This window comes from Mugil cephalus, chromosome 4 (genome assembly GCF_022458985.1).
Source record: "Mugil cephalus isolate CIBA_MC_2020 chromosome 4, CIBA_Mcephalus_1.1, whole genome shotgun sequence".
In the NCBI taxonomy this organism is placed as follows: domain Eukaryota; kingdom Metazoa; phylum Chordata; class Actinopteri; order Mugiliformes; family Mugilidae; genus Mugil; species Mugil cephalus.
In genome coordinates this window covers 2,297,451-2,312,683 of record NC_061773.1, presented here as the reverse complement: position 1 = coordinate 2,312,683, position 15,233 = coordinate 2,297,451, and the positions used below count along the sequence as shown (strand labels likewise).

The following is a 15,233-nucleotide window of genomic DNA, read 5'->3' as shown; positions in this document are numbered from 1 at the left end:
CACATTTGCTAAATGTTTAACTGTTAAAGTTAATTCTAAATATAAAATGTAAAATCTTAATGTTCTAAATGTAAATATTAAATCTAAATGTTAAATGTAGCACTTGGGTGAGAGGTACCCACCTGCAGCCAAGGTGGATGACAAGGGCGCTGCCATGCCTCAACTCCATGTTGGATCTCCAAAGTGGAAGTTTGAGAAGACAGTAAGAAAAACAGTCTTTTAATTATCAGCCAATGAGTGTTATATGGTCTCTTAAATGTAATTTGTGCCATTTGCAAATGTGATGTGTTGAACAGTTAGTGCCCTGATGCTTGAACTTTGTTTTTCTGGTCCAGGCTATTGTTAGCTTAGATCCTACAGGGTAGAAAATGTGCTAATGTGCTCAACACACTTCTGCTGCACAGCTCTACTAGAAAGGACGATAATGGATTTGGGAGATTTTATCAGCTGTTTTGGTGTGTTGTGGCATAAAACATGTGCACACTACACTTACATTCGTATACACATGCACTCGTGCAGGGGAGAAGGTCAGTCTAGCTTGCTTGGGAAATGGAAGGAAACTATTGGGTCAATTGTTTTCCTTTGAAAAGCAGAAAAACAAAAGAGTGTACTCTTTACAGCATCACAAGGTATGACTGAATCTTGTTACTATTTTTCAGTCTTGATCAAAGTGCTTCAGGAAGAGGGGATGACTAGGCTCAAAGCAGAGACCAAGATGCCTCCCTACAATCCACCCCGTAAGATCAGGGTGGCCAGTGGGAGCCTGCGACTTCATCAATTGTCTTTTCATTTTTGTTTGTTCATTTATTTGTTTGTCTGTTCTCTGTTTTGTGCTTTTACGTTACGGAATTACGTTTACTCCAAGTCTAGTTATTATTGGCAGTATGATAGAATGCAGAGCAAAATTACACACTTGCCACCATATCCTGATAAAACATCTGCAGCATCTTACTACAGTTCTCCAAAGATGTGATGTACATTAAGAAAAATAGACAGCTCAGACAGCACAGTTCCTCAACCTGACAAACTGTGGCCTTCCTGTCACGTAACCTGTGATCATATGACCAATGCATAATGTCTGACTGTTACTACCAATGATTTACAGTGGCCTTTTTTTCTATTCTGTTAACATAAATGATTATTAAAGTGAAGGTAAGTGTGACATTTGTTGTGACTGTGAGTGCATGTTGCAGCTGCTGCATAATCTGAAAATGCTTGGTTGTGTAAATTCTTATTTTATTAATCCTCGGTTAATTTAATGTGAGGATTCAGTTTATTTTTTAGTTTTAATTTTAATTTTGTGATTATTGTAGGCTTCTAACTAACTTCTGAGTTTTACAATATATGTGAACTTGTGCAGTCAATTAATTAGTCAATTATACTGATAAGATACATATCTATTTTCTCCGTTTTCACCTGGCTGACTTTCAGCAGATGGGTTCCTCCTTATGAGCTGGGTTCTGCTTAAGGTTTCTTCCTGTTTAAAGGGAGTTCTTCCTTGCCACCGTCACCCTCAGGCTGCTCTGGAGGTGGCAGGCTGTTTTTTGTAAAGTGTCTTGAGACAATTTGTATCGTTATTGGCGCTATATAAATAATATTGAATTGAACTGAATTGAATATCTAACTGCCAAAAAAATAATAGAAGTATGTGTAAATGTATGACATATGATTTCCGGCATATTTCTGGGCTCGAGTGGCGATTAACTTTATTTTCATTATTAGCAAGAACAATAAAAAAAATAAAAAAAAACAAGAATAGAAAGAATCTCTTTAAGAATAAGTTTTAAGTCATTTTTAAGGATTAAGTGGCGATTAATTAACTTCAGCTATGGAGATCTGACATGGAGTTGGGGTAATTGATGGATTTGATTTGACACGGTCTTAGTTTGAAACATGCTGACGCTGCAGCTTGGAATCATGGGTGTTTTTTTTTGTTTTTTCGTTTGTTTGAATTATCGCATCATATCTGTAAAATATATTCAGATATCTCAGATGGACTCTATTTACTTTTACAATTTCCTGTGGAAATCTCCTTACTAATTTATTACTAATTACTATTAACAGGGTTTCCAGTCAATTTTATCATTCATAATACATGTTGCTGTTGTAGTTGCACACCAGATACTGTATGTGAACAAGGGTTTACATACTTTTGAAACACACACAAATACTGTATATACAAATAATTAATTTTTGTGAATAAATAAATTCAGAAGTATAACATATATGTTTGCTTTGTTCAATTGGGTTAGGATGGATGCTGGACTGCAGTCTGTCCATATCTAACACCATGATAAGGCTGTTCATTGGTGCTCTTGGCACTATGGTGACCTAGGTCAAAGACACCTCATAGACCTGGTAGTCTCAAACGAATAGTGAGGAACCTGTCAGGATGGTCTTCAAATCCCACCTCAGAGCTTCAATCGCGTCCTGGGGGCAGTGAGGGACACTGAGTCCAAATTGGCCATGTTCCGCTCTGCCATTGTTGAGGCGGCTGTTGCAAGTTGCAGCCGCAAAGTCACTGGTGCTGGTCGTGGCAGTAATTCCCAAACCCACTGGTGAACCCCAGGGGTGAGGGGAGCCGTCAGGCTGAAGAAGGAGGCCCTAGAAGGAGGGCATGGTTGGTCTGTGGGTTTCTGCAACCAGTTGACCAGTACTGGATAGCTAGGCAGTCCATGGCCAGGGCAGTCGCTGAGGCAAAAACTCGGCCATGGGAGGATTTCGGTGAGGCAATGGAATAAGATTGTCTGACGCCTCAGGAGTGGTAGGCAGCAACTTGCCCGCACTGTTTTCAGTGGGGCCGGGGAGTCGCTGACGTTAACTGGGGATATTGTCCGGCAGTGGATGGAATACTTTGGTGAAGTCCTCACTCCCACCAATATGTAGGTTTGGGCCATCCAATCTTCAGGGTATAAGTCTCTGAGGTAGTGAAACAGCTCCACTGCAGTGGAGCTCCACAAGTGGATGAATTGTAGAGCTGCCCTGGCTGACAGCCTCTGCAGTGGCAGACCGTGGTGGTGGTGGAGGAGTAAGGATGCCTTCCAGACGCCTCCCGTTAGAGGTGTTTTGGGCATGTCCTTCCGAGGGAGGCCTCAAGGCCGACCCAGGACACAATGAAGGGATTACATCTCTCGTCTGGCCTGGGAAAGCCTGGGGGTTCCTGTCTGGACTTCCCTGCGACCTGGACCCAGATAAGTGGAAGAGACGACGTTGACTCCTTGTCTACTGTCAGGACCTGTGCGAAAATTAAGGTGATCAGATTTCTGATTTGAAATCCGGGGATGCTTGGAGATAAAAATAAATAATTAAATGTTATCAAGAAGAAACAGACATAAACATGTTTCATTCATTCATGTTTATAAGAGCTAACATATAAAACGCCAACGTCCAGCTTCAGCTCGGGGACATGTTATCCAAAAGATGGACTGCCCAGAAATCGTTAGGTCACCTTAGTGAAAATCTGTTTATGTTCAAGTCAGTAATTTTTATGCAGAAATGTAGAAAACTGAGGGCCGGAGATACTTTTTAGCGGCGTGTAGCTACTAATGGTCGCCGGTAGGGGTCGGTAAAGATCGCAGTGTAATAATACTCGCAGCCTAACGGATAAAGCGGTTTGGTCGTCTCCCGGGTGCCGGGCCATCGAGGGCTGGGCTTTGGGGCTGAGCTGAGCCAGTGAACAACAGCCGTCCTTCCGCTCCTGTGTGTCCGTACAGCTAGCAGACGGCTAGCTGCTAACTCCTAGCGAGGCGCAAAAAATGGCGAACGTGGCGCTGGAGTTTAAGGCGTCTGCGGGTGACTCAGAGCCACAGAGTCGCCCCGTCCTCATTATCGGGCAGCACAACAACCTCCAGCAAGTTAGCTGGAGCCAAATTAAAGGAAAACTGCAACCAGTCGTTAGCAAAGAGGTAAGCAAATGAACGACATGATAGATAGCCTGGTGACCGCTAACGTTAGCGCTATTCTAATTAAAGTTAGCCCAAGCTAAGTTATCTCATGGCTACAGCACCGCTAGCTGACTAGTCTCAAGAGTTTATCCGTAACCATGTGTAGGTTAGTTAGTTAACCAGCTTAGTCCTACAGTAGTAATATTAAGGAGGCGTTTGCGGCAATGTTAGTTTTGTCAGTCAATAAAAAAGCGAATTATATCATAAATAATGTCCTTATTTACTGCTAAGCTATAGAACTGTCAGGACACTGGTGCATGTTTATTCTATTATAATGGTAGTTTACTTAATAGTTAAGTTATAGGAGGTTAACTTTTTTCTTTTTTATAGCTGGAGAACTTCTGAGGTTAAAGTCCCATCTTTCCTCTTCCTATCTTAAAGTGGTCCCTATTTCCTCCTCATACTATGAGATTTCTGTCCATGAGCACTGTTAAGTCTTGACTGACTGGCATCTTGTTGTGTCTTTTTCAATCTTGATTAGTGTTTAGGGCACAGACACAACCAGACTTAAATAATGTAGTGTGGCTCTGTAAAGCAGTGCATTACAGTCTGCTGTGCCAAGTCTTCAAAGGTAGTTGTGCAACAGTGACAGTCTATAAAGAGAGACTTGAGTTAGTGCTGACAGTGACACATGACTGTTTCTGTATTACTTGCTGTGCTCCAGTTGTTTAAATGTAGGAGATGCTGTAATAAAACGGCTCCAAAACTATCCTAGACTCATGTGCTTAAACCATATCATTAACATGGGCTTAAACCAAATTAATTATATACATCTTTACATGAGGTTGTACCCTCACTCATGGAAACATTGGATGCACTAGTGCAGCAGTGGAAATGGATGCAACCAAATATCCTGCAGTAAAACTGCAGCTTCATGACTGTTATAATGTTTAGTTTATGTTGAAATGGCATCAGAAAGGTAGTAATTCAACTTGGTGGTCCTTTTGTGAGGACTTAGTTACTACAACCCAGTTTAGTAGTACTACAAAGCACTCCAGCTGCCTCCAAAATGAAAACTCAGTTGAATTGACTGCTCTCAGTTTTTATTTAAACACATGCAGAACAACATAACAGAATCAGAATTACTTTATTGATCCCAGGGGGAAGTTACTTTTCGTTACAGCAGCTCCTACCCAAAGTGTACCAGTGTTAAGAACAAAGAACAATGTAGGCAATAAGAATGAGTAAGAATGTATAAAATTTAGAAATATCTATATAACAATATGTACAAGTATAAGTGAACCTTTGTTCCGAGTTGTTGCTCTACAGTGACATTGAAGTGTACTGCACGGTGAGGAAAAATGATTGCACATGGTGAGAATATATAAGGAAATATGTACAAATGTATGAAAATAATAAAGTGAGGGATGTGTTATTGCACATAGTAAAGATCAGAGTCCCCTAGTATATGTACTAGTGTATGAGTTGAAATGAACATGAGTTATTGCACATTATCAGTATAAATATGTTTATAAATAAGTATGGGTTCTACACCCTCAGAGTGAGGAGTTGTACAGGCTAATGGCCACCAGCAGCAATGATTTCCTGTGACGCTCTGTGGTGCATCATGGTGAAATCAGTCTGGTGCTGAAAGAACTACTGTGTCTGGCCAGCACGTCATGGAGTGGGTTCGACTCATTGTCCAAGATGGCTTTGACTTTGTGAAGCATTCTCTTGTCTGACGCCACCGTCAGAGGGTCCAGCTTCACTCCCACAACGTCACTGGCCTTGCGTATCAGTCTGTTCAACCTGTTGGCGTCCGCTACCCTCAGCCTGCTGCCCCAGCACGCAACAGCATAGAAGATGGCACTGGCCACCATAGACTCAGAACATCCTGAGCATAGTCCTGCAGATGTTAAAAGACCTCAACTGCCTCAGAAAGTAGAGGCGACTCTGGCCCTTTCTGTACAGGTCGTCTGTGTTCTTTCCCCAGTCCAGCCTATCGGCTATGTGAATCCCCAGATACTTATAATCCTCAACTATGTCCACATTGACCCCTTGGATGGAAACAGGGGTCACCGACGCCTTGGTCCTCCACCAGTTGCTTTGTCTTTGTCACAGCGTCTGTGTTCTTCCCTCACACCATGTGATCAGATACTGTATAACCCTCCTGATTCCACCTGTACCCTTATGGAACAGTCAACCGGCAAGTCTTCAGAAAACTTCTGGAGATGACAGGTCGTGGTGTAGAGGGTGTAGAGAAAAGCGGAGAGGACAGTCCCCTGTGGGGCCCCACTGTTGCTGACCAGCCTGTCTGACACACAGTGATGCAGGCGCACATACTGTGGTCTGCCATTCAGGTAGTCAACAATCCACAACACAAGGGGGGAATCCACCTGCATCGCCATCATCTTCTCACCCAGAAGAGCCGGACGGATGGTGCTGAAATCAGTGGAGAAGTCAAAGAACATGACTCTCACAGTACTCGCCGTCTTGTCCAGGTGGGCGTAGACGCGGTTGAGCAGGAAGATGATGGCATCCTCAACTCCAGGTTGGGGCTGGTAGGCGAATTGGAGGGGGTCCAAATGTGGCCTGACCACGGGCCAGAGTTGCTCCAAGATGAGTCTCTCCAGGGTCTTCATGATGTGGGACATCAGTGCCACAGGTCTGTGGTCCTGAGACCAGTGACCTTCTTCATCCACTCCAGACCTCTCTGTTGTTGTGCTGGAGTTTCCATTCCAGCTTCTTCACAACAATAAGATTTGGTGCAGACTGTTCCATTTTAGTGGTTGTCCAACACCAGAAAACTGTAATTATGGATTGTCTCATAGCATAAACTGTCAAAGTAAATGCTAAAAGTCCTGCAGATTGTTCATCATGTTGATCATGTTCCAGTGATAGTGTCCAGGACTTTTTATTTTATTTTAATAAAAGAAAATCAAGCTATGCAAAGCTTTATTGTTTTTGTTGCGTTTCAGTTGTGTCTCATGTTTTTCTCAGATCTGGCAGGCAGCTCTTGGTGCTTTGAACCCAAACCCCACGGACAGCTGTCCTCTGTACCTGAACCATGCTGCAGTTGCCGCTCTTCCTTCGCGGGTCAGCAGACACAACAGCCCATCTTCTGCCCACTTTGTGTCCCGTCTGGTCCGCTCCTGTCTCCCGGGTGGAAATAACCGCTGCATTGTGGTCGGTATCTTGTTATGTGGTCGACACCTGTGTCAACTTGTATTATTATTCTAGCTACAGACCAGATATGCTGTTTTACTCTGTGGGAGTCGTATGGTGCTAATCTGGGTCACCCAGTACTAAGACAGCTTCTGTTACCAAGCGGCTGACACAGTGACATTTCCAGATGGTGTGCGAGCGTTCGGATGTGTTTGCATCCTCCTGTGCCATCGCCAGGGCCTTCCCCATCTTCTCTCGCCGCTCCACATCCTCACGCCGAGCTGAGAAGAAGCATGTGACTGTGGAGTTTCTGATCGTTGGTCAAGACAGCAATCCTCTGAATGATGCAGAAGTTGAGGTACTTCATTGAAGTTTGTCATTATTCATTATTTAAATGGAATTTGTCATTAGCAAGATTCTACTCAGATGTAGCTTGTTTTGTCCCATTGAGGCCCTTGGGACCCTATAAAAGCATTTTAAAAGCATGTGTATTGTTGGAAAACTACCTCGTACGACATGAAACATGAAAACATCACATAAAAGCGTTGTGTAAAGTCAAATGTGGTCTTAAAGGGTTATACGCACATTTCTCAAATCTGGTGTTAATGGGTGTAAGTGCAGTGGTGTGTAAAAACTGCTGCCTGCCATAGTTTGAAGGCTTTTTTCTTTTTTCTTCTGTTCAGTGTCTTTCCAACGCTGCTGATGGAGTGCGGCTGGCAGCTCGCATTGTGGACACGCCATGCAACGAGATGAACACTGACCACTTCCTTGATGTAGGTGAAATGGCTTATTTCTTTTTGGAAATTTTGTTGATCTTTGCCCTTGTTCAGATCTCACATTAACATCCTTCATGGGAAATCCCATGATAAATGGCCAACCTGAAGTACAGGAGCAATCTCACCCTGGACGTTTTGAGGTCGCATTTTAAAAACCTCTGGAGGTGGTCTGGGTTGCACTTGTCCACCTTGTCCCTGTAGCTGTTAATAACTAAAAAATAAATAAATCTAAGTAAGAATTTACAAATGAAAGTATTTAATAGAAGTACACAAGTGTGATTCTGTGTTAATTATTAATGCAGTCATGTGGATGTATGAGGAACTGTGTGTGGTAAACTTATGAATTTCCTATTTCCCTATTTCCCTTCATTACTGGAGGTTATGTAGCAGGTCTAACTAACATCAGGGTGGAGATCAATAAAAAACTTGTGAACATGTGAAGCCAGATTCACGGTGCACACGCATTAAACAATACTCTTTGTGGTTGCAAAATGGTGTTAGAAATGAATTTGAGACAGCTGCTGTTAAAATATTCTGCTGCTTTCCTGGGTGATGTCAGAGTTTATTTGTGAGAGTATACTCTCACAAAACTGAGATCAGATCTGGAAACCCATGTGGAAATGCGCTTTAATGCTAGATGTGAACACACCTACCTATAGGTGGTCTCTTGCAATCAGATTACCCAGAACAGATGTTAATGTAAAGGTCTGAACGTGGCTCTGCTATAAAAACATGTCAGATCTAACGCCCCACCACCACCTTTCAATGAACATGATTTTGTATCATATACAGAAATCTGTGGAAACGTTTCATGACGTGCATTTTTCATTTTAGCTGTAATATAATCATACTGTTTAAGCAGTGATGTGAAATTATGTGTTTAATTATTGATATTAACGACACTCACTGCAAGTGAATACATTATCTAATATCATCTATGTTTGTCTGCAACATCTGAAATTAATTTTGTAAATGTATTTTTTTAAATATTATTTACAGAACAGCATGGTTAAGTGTTAACTGTTTTGCTTGTCCTACTTTATTGCAAGTTTTCCATCACGTGTATTAATTTGTGTTTCAGGAAATCAAGGCTGTGGGAACTGAACTTGGAATCACTCCAGTCATCATTCGTGGAGAGGATCTGAAGCATAGAGGGTTTGGAGGTACTGCATATTTTTTCCTTTTTTTATTTTTCAGTACTTGTCAGAATCATTTGTCTGTGTCTCATTATGAGTGGTAATATTTGATTTCTGCAGAAGACTCTCAGATTTAATTAGCATTTTTATAAAAGTCAGTTTCTTATCACAAAATATTAGCCTCCGTCTGAAAAACTAAAGTCTAATGTTAGTGAGTCCACAGTGTTTGATCTCTGTAACCCTCAGGCTGATTATTGGTAGTGAGATATTTACCTGTTCTCTTTCTCTCAGGTATTTATGGTGTTGGAAAGGCAGCAGAGCATCCTCCTGCATTAGCAGTCCTGAGCCACACACCTGATGGTGCGACCCAAACCATCGCATGGGTGGGAAAGGGCATCGTATACGACACTGGTGGACTCAGCATCAAGGGGAAGGTATGCTACGTTTTTTAAAAAAAAAAATGCACTATCATGTAAATACATGATGGGCACTTGTGATTGATTTCTTCATTTACATATGCATTCAGGAGGAATTATTTTTACAGTTATTTATTATCACATTAAACATTCTGAGGCTTCGTCAATAAAATTGATTTCTGTCCAGGTTTTGGAGAATCTATTGAGTCAACTGTTTTTTAAATATTTTTCAGCCTTGTCCTCCACATTTAGTATCTCTGCTTTCCTGTAGAATCGTTATTACTTGAGCCTGACATCCTCCTTAACGTGTAATTGTCTTAAAGGGCTCGCAAGTCAAAGGTCTGTATCCCACTGTCAGACTGCTGGTGAACATCTGTTGATGAAACGTTTTAGTTAGAAGTTTGTCAGCAGCTTTTCAGCCAATTCAGCATGTTCAGTCAGTTCAGTCAGTGTAGTTGATGAGAGAGACCTGTGATTGGCAGAGCTCAGCTTAGAGCAGGATGAGGAAAAACAGAAGTGATGAAAGTTCAAGGGTTACACAGAGGCCGTGTCTCATTTTACATCTTATTTCATCAAGTTCACAAATATTTCCCAATCATATAGACCGATCAGCCACAACATTAAAACCACTGACATGAGAAGTGAGTAACATTGGAACATCTTGTAAGAATTCAGTGTTCTACCGGGAAGCTTTTGGACCTAGTATTCATGTGGATGCTGCACACTCAAACTAGGCGATCTCACCATGCTTTTCCCCAACATCTGTATTCTATGGCTATTGTATTTTTTTTTTTTTTTTTTTTCCCAGACCACAATGCCAGGGATGAAGAGAGACTGTGGTGGAGCAGCTGCCATTCTAGGAGCCTTTAAAGCCACAATCAAACAGGTGCTTTGAATTATTCTATGTGAGCTGTCATTTATCCTCCTCTGTTTCTCTGCAGACATTATCAGTCAGACTCTCTTGTGTTTTCTTCAGGGCTTTAAGGACAACCTCCATGCCGTGTTTTGTCTGGCAGAGAATGCAGTTGGGCCCACAGCCACGCGACCAGATGATATCCACACTATGTACTCTGGAAAGTGAGACATTTCTTTTAATGTATCATTTACTTCTAATTTTAATTTAGTACAGATAGTTTTACATCGCCTTACTGATTTATACTTGCTGCTTGTTGACTGCTCACATAGACTTGTGCCATGGTATAAAATTTGTTTTTGTTTTTTTCTCTAGGACGGTGGAAATCAACAACACTGATGCAGAGGGCAGACTGGTACTGGCTGATGGGGTGGTGTACGCCAGCAAAGACCTGTCTGCTGATATTATCCTAGATATGGCCACACTTACAGGGGCACAGGTGCATGACTGTTTTTAAGCCAACCACCATAACTTCACAGATGAATAGATACAGAATTAAACGATGTTGTGCTGTCAACTAAAATGTGTTTTCTGTTCAGGGAATTTCCACAGGAAAGCACCATGCGGCTGTGATGACCAACAGTGAGCAGTGGGAGGTAGCGTGTGTTCGCGCAGGCCGCAGCAGTGGAGATCTGGCTCATCCTCTGGTCTACTGCCCCGAACTGCACTTCAGTGAGTTCACCTCTGCCATGGCAGACATGAAGAACTCTGTGGCTGTAAGTGACAAAACTTCAAAATCCTCAAAGATTTGGAAATGGACGGATATGTGACTCCAATATCCTGTATTTAACCAGGATGGACCTTGTTAATCTCAAAAATCCCTTTTGTAACAGAGTCCTGGCCAAAACAGGCAGCAGCAAAGATAACTATGGTTGCACACAAGACGTGAGACAGACTATGTGTAAACAAACAACAAACACAGTCATAAAAACATTACAATAGTAATAAGTTATTAAAGCAGAGATCCAGCAGCACTTTCACACCAGCATGTTGCAGTAGAATAAGTTAGAGATTTCTCAGGAGAAGAAGAAGGAAGTGATGAAAGTCCAGAGAGCACACAGAAGACTCTTACCTTTAAAGGATTTTAAGGAATTAATGTGAGAAATGCTTAAGCTGTGCTAGAGTTAGGGTTACTCTGTAGTCCTTGCAGTGTGTTCAGGTACACATTAATATAAATTTCAGTTTATATTAGTATGTCTGCCTTTGTTGCAAGTACTTCTTTGATTGTTATTTGCTTTCCCCATAAAATCCCCTTAAAATTAAAATTTTGCAAGTGACTTTATGCCAGTAGAGCACTGTACTTGGACACACTTAATTCTGGGACCTGGTAGGGCTGGACAATTAATCGAATTTGGATCACGGCTTCTCACGATTGTAAAAACACTGTAATGGAAGAAAATGATTGATGTGCCATGCGGGGTGTTTGCAAGTTCGTGCGCTGTAAAAGCACCGTGAACGCACCTCTGTCACGTGCAGCTGCAGCAAGCGTGTGACGTGTGTGGATCAGTTGTGGAACGAGTAGTTGACAATATGGCAGAAAGCCAGCCTGAGCCTTTAGTCGAAAAGAAAGGTAGGACAACTTCGGTCATCTGAAGAGATTTTGGATTCAAATTGTCGGATGTGGAGCAGTCCATATCCCACCGGCTCCTGGCGACAGCGGCAGATAACGGAGGCTGTTACATTTATGCTATAAAAAGTTATATTTAAAGTTGAGTTTTGGTGGTTCAATAAATACTTTTTTTTGCAATCAATGAATAATCTTGTTTTTTAATTGTGATTTCAATATCAATCAAAATAACAGTGATTATTATTTTTTCCATAATCGTCCAGCCCTACTATCTGGAAGAATAATTCCTTGATGAATGTAGATTTAAACTGCCTGATTTAAAAATAGTCACCAGTAGGACACTGCAGAGTATTAAGAAATGTTAGGGATCTGTTAAAGAATGTTTTTGACATGTTTAAAAGTCTCCAGACCCAAATTACAATTAGGCGACTGAACCATAATGCAAACTTCTGTGTCAATAAATATATATTTTGCTCATTTGAGCCTCATTGTAATATGTAATAGATTTGTACTGTACGTAAAACTATGCATTGTGTTACTGTTTCAAGCAGAATATTTGTAGGAATTAATTTTGGGTTTAACATCTTTTCATTACCTTGACAGGACCGGGAGAACGCCCAGAGCTCCTGTGCCGGCCTCTTTATTGGTTCCCACTTGGGCTTTGACTGGCCTGGTGTCTGGGTCCATGTTGACATTGCCTCTCCTGTTCATGCTGTGAGTAGCTGAGGCTTGATATATGCAAAGTGTGCTGTGAATTCTGTCCTGGAGCAAATTAGGCTTGTCGATCACTCCAGACCAGAGCGCAAGCCTGGCACACCTTCAAACTGGCCACTCTTTAAGGCCTGGTACCTACTTGGAGATGGAATTAAAAGAAGATGAAAGTGAAGCCAGAAGTAGAGACAAAAATTAACCCGACTTGCAAAATAGACTACTGATTAGACTAGAGTTTGGATGGTGTTTTTACAGAGTTCAATGTGTTTTTAAAATATGAGTTCATCTAACATGATCAATGACTTTTGATCATAGTATAACTTTATAAATATCTTGTAAAAATAAAATGAAAACTGAAGCCAATATGGAAGTGGCTGAGTTCCACTAATGATCACTAGGGGGCTCCAAACCCTCTGACTCAAAGTCTTGCAATCAGGTCGATACATTTTATCCACATCTTTATGATTCTCAATCCCATAAAGACGTGGATAAAATGTATTGGCTTGATTGCAAGACTTTAAGTCAGAGGGTCATTGATCATGTTAAATAAACTCATATTTTAAAAACACATTGAGCTCTGTAAAAACACCATCCAAACACTAGTCTAATCAGTAGTCTATTTTGCTAGTCGGGTTAATTTTTGTCTCTACTTCTGGCTTCACTTTCAACAATGGCAACTAAGACTTTCATCTTTATTGATCCAAAACAATCAATTCAAAAATTGCAGAGATTGCAGAGAAGCAACCAGACATATTAAAGCAGAAACAGGCTACTACCAAGTGGACAATTTACCGCTGTGCAGTCTGTGTTGCCATGATGCGTAATTACATTTCTGGGGAGGTGCACATCAGGATATGGCGTTAGGGTCTGTACAGGGCCTGGGTTGATGCTGAAGCATATACCAAGGCAAACTATCCAAAGAGGAGGAATTGTACATGCAGAACTTGAAGCGAATGATTGACGGTAAATAATAAATAAATAAAGTGTAGCCTCCACAATCATTTTGGACACTACAAAAGATATTGTAATGTCCGAAATTTAATCCTGCGTAGTTGTCACAGAAGTTCCATGCTGTGCAGGGAAAGTCGGTAAATATATTTTGACTTTGTCTTCCGAGAATCTAGTTTCGGTTATTTATTGTACTTCCTCATTAATTTCACCATGATACTCAGCTGTTGTCTAATATAACCATGTGTGACAGTGGAGAGCTCTGTTACATCTGCTTTCTCATATTTTTCTAAATTTCCTGCAGGTGTTTTCCTGACACTGTTGTGGTCTTGTGATTGAGCTCACAATGCCTTTATAATGATTTGACTTTTTATCTAATGAGTTTTAGTCTTGGAAAGAAAAAGATAATTGCAGAATAAGTTAATGACAATATAGACTTACGATGCATTTCATTTTTTTGTCTTTGCAGGGAGAGCGTGCTACAGGATTTGGTGTAGCTCTGCTTATGGCCCTGTTTGGTCAGGCATCAGATGACTCCATGCTGAACCAAGTGTCACCCTTAGGTGCCCCCACTACTGTGTCCCAAGACCACATGGAGCGCGACTGCAAAAGACGAAGACTGGTGTAGAACACAGTGGATCTCTCCTTGACTCCTCTGCTGCCTCCACTCACCCAGACCGTTAAAGCAAATGCTCGTACAGTCAAGAGTTAACGTTTGAAACTGATTCACTGTTCTGTGTTAAATTTGATATAAATGAATAAACATACGTGGTATGAATGATTATGATCAAGCACAGGTCCTCACATGTCCTCCTTACTTGGTACTGAACCCCTCCACAGCTTCTCTATTATTCAGCTGCTTTCAACGAAGATGCATATTATGTACAATCTGAGAAAAGTATGTGGTTTATCTTGAAGACCGATTCATTTCAGCAATGATTTATCTAATGTTTTGTAAAATTATTTTACAGTCTATTTTTACCTTCATAATTTTTGCTTAAATATCCACCTCATCAGCAGGAATTGTTGTTGTTGTAAGGCGTTTTATGCAAATCAAGAGTTATGCTACATGTATGAGAAATTGTGGAAAAAAATACTGGATCAAGATGAGTAAAGCCAGGTTTGTACTTGGAAACCTCTGTACTTTGTAATCATCCTGTGTAAAGATGGACTGTGTAATCTCTGGACCAAACAAAGTGCTTAGTGTGTTTTTAAACCCTTCCACAGAAAGATGAGGACATGCTTTGTCAGTATACGATATGTTAACGGTAAAGTTAAGTATTAGTCAGGTTTCAGCACAAACAAGATGTTTCATCACCCTTGTGACAATCACGTTGTCCTTCAATAAAGGCGGTGCCATCTATATACTGTGTTCAGTCAAATGCTCTTTCAACAGAGATCTGCAATTTAAAACCAGGAGAGAAAAGTGCACTTTGATTTCATTTTCCAGTCTCTGTGTTTTGTATTCTCAGTAATTTACAAAAAAAAAAATCAATAACTGACCAATCACAATCACAAAAAGTTTTTTTTCCCCTGAACTGGCCTTTTGTCATTCAAATGCCACCAGCACCATGGATGTTCTGATCTTTAGCTATCATCAATAGAACAGTGTGCATTCTGTATTAAGTTTTTTTTAAGAACTATTCACCTTGGATGTTTCCTCCTTGTATTGATTTAATAATCTATAATTAGTTTTCTACAAATGTAAAATTATGAA

The 15,233-nt window shown here is 40.9% G+C and overlaps 1 protein-coding gene across 1 annotated transcript; it reads left to right on the top strand.

The window, feature by feature from the left end:
* Positions 1-3,602: 3,602 nt before the first annotated feature.
* npepl1 (aminopeptidase like 1) lies at positions 3,603-14,881 on the top strand. The gene is made up of 12 exons (XM_047583761.1): positions 3,603-3,905; positions 6,885-7,070; positions 7,237-7,407; positions 7,733-7,822; positions 8,907-8,988; positions 9,253-9,395; positions 10,186-10,263; positions 10,354-10,454; positions 10,606-10,729; positions 10,830-11,006; positions 12,461-12,571; positions 13,986-14,881. Exons 1-12 carry the CDS (start codon positions 3,756-3,758, stop codon positions 14,142-14,144), a joined length of 1,572 nt encoding a protein of 523 aa, XP_047439717.1. The 5' UTR covers positions 3,603-3,755; the 3' UTR covers positions 14,145-14,881.
* The last annotated feature ends 352 nt before the right edge of the window (positions 14,882-15,233 follow it).

Bases quoted from the DNA above. Each gene is read 5' to 3' on its own strand.
- npepl1 (XM_047583761.1), top strand. From the start codon at position 3,756: ATGGCGAACGTGGCGCTGGAGTTTAAGGCGTCTGCGGGTGACTCAGAG. The intron at 10,264-10,353 runs GTGCTTTGAATT...TGTTTTCTTCAG, and splicing joins TTAAAGCCACAATCAAACAG to GGCTTTAAGGACAACCTCCA. The intron at 10,455-10,605 runs GTGAGACATTTC...TTTTTTCTCTAG, and splicing joins CACACTATGTACTCTGGAAA to GACGGTGGAAATCAACAACA.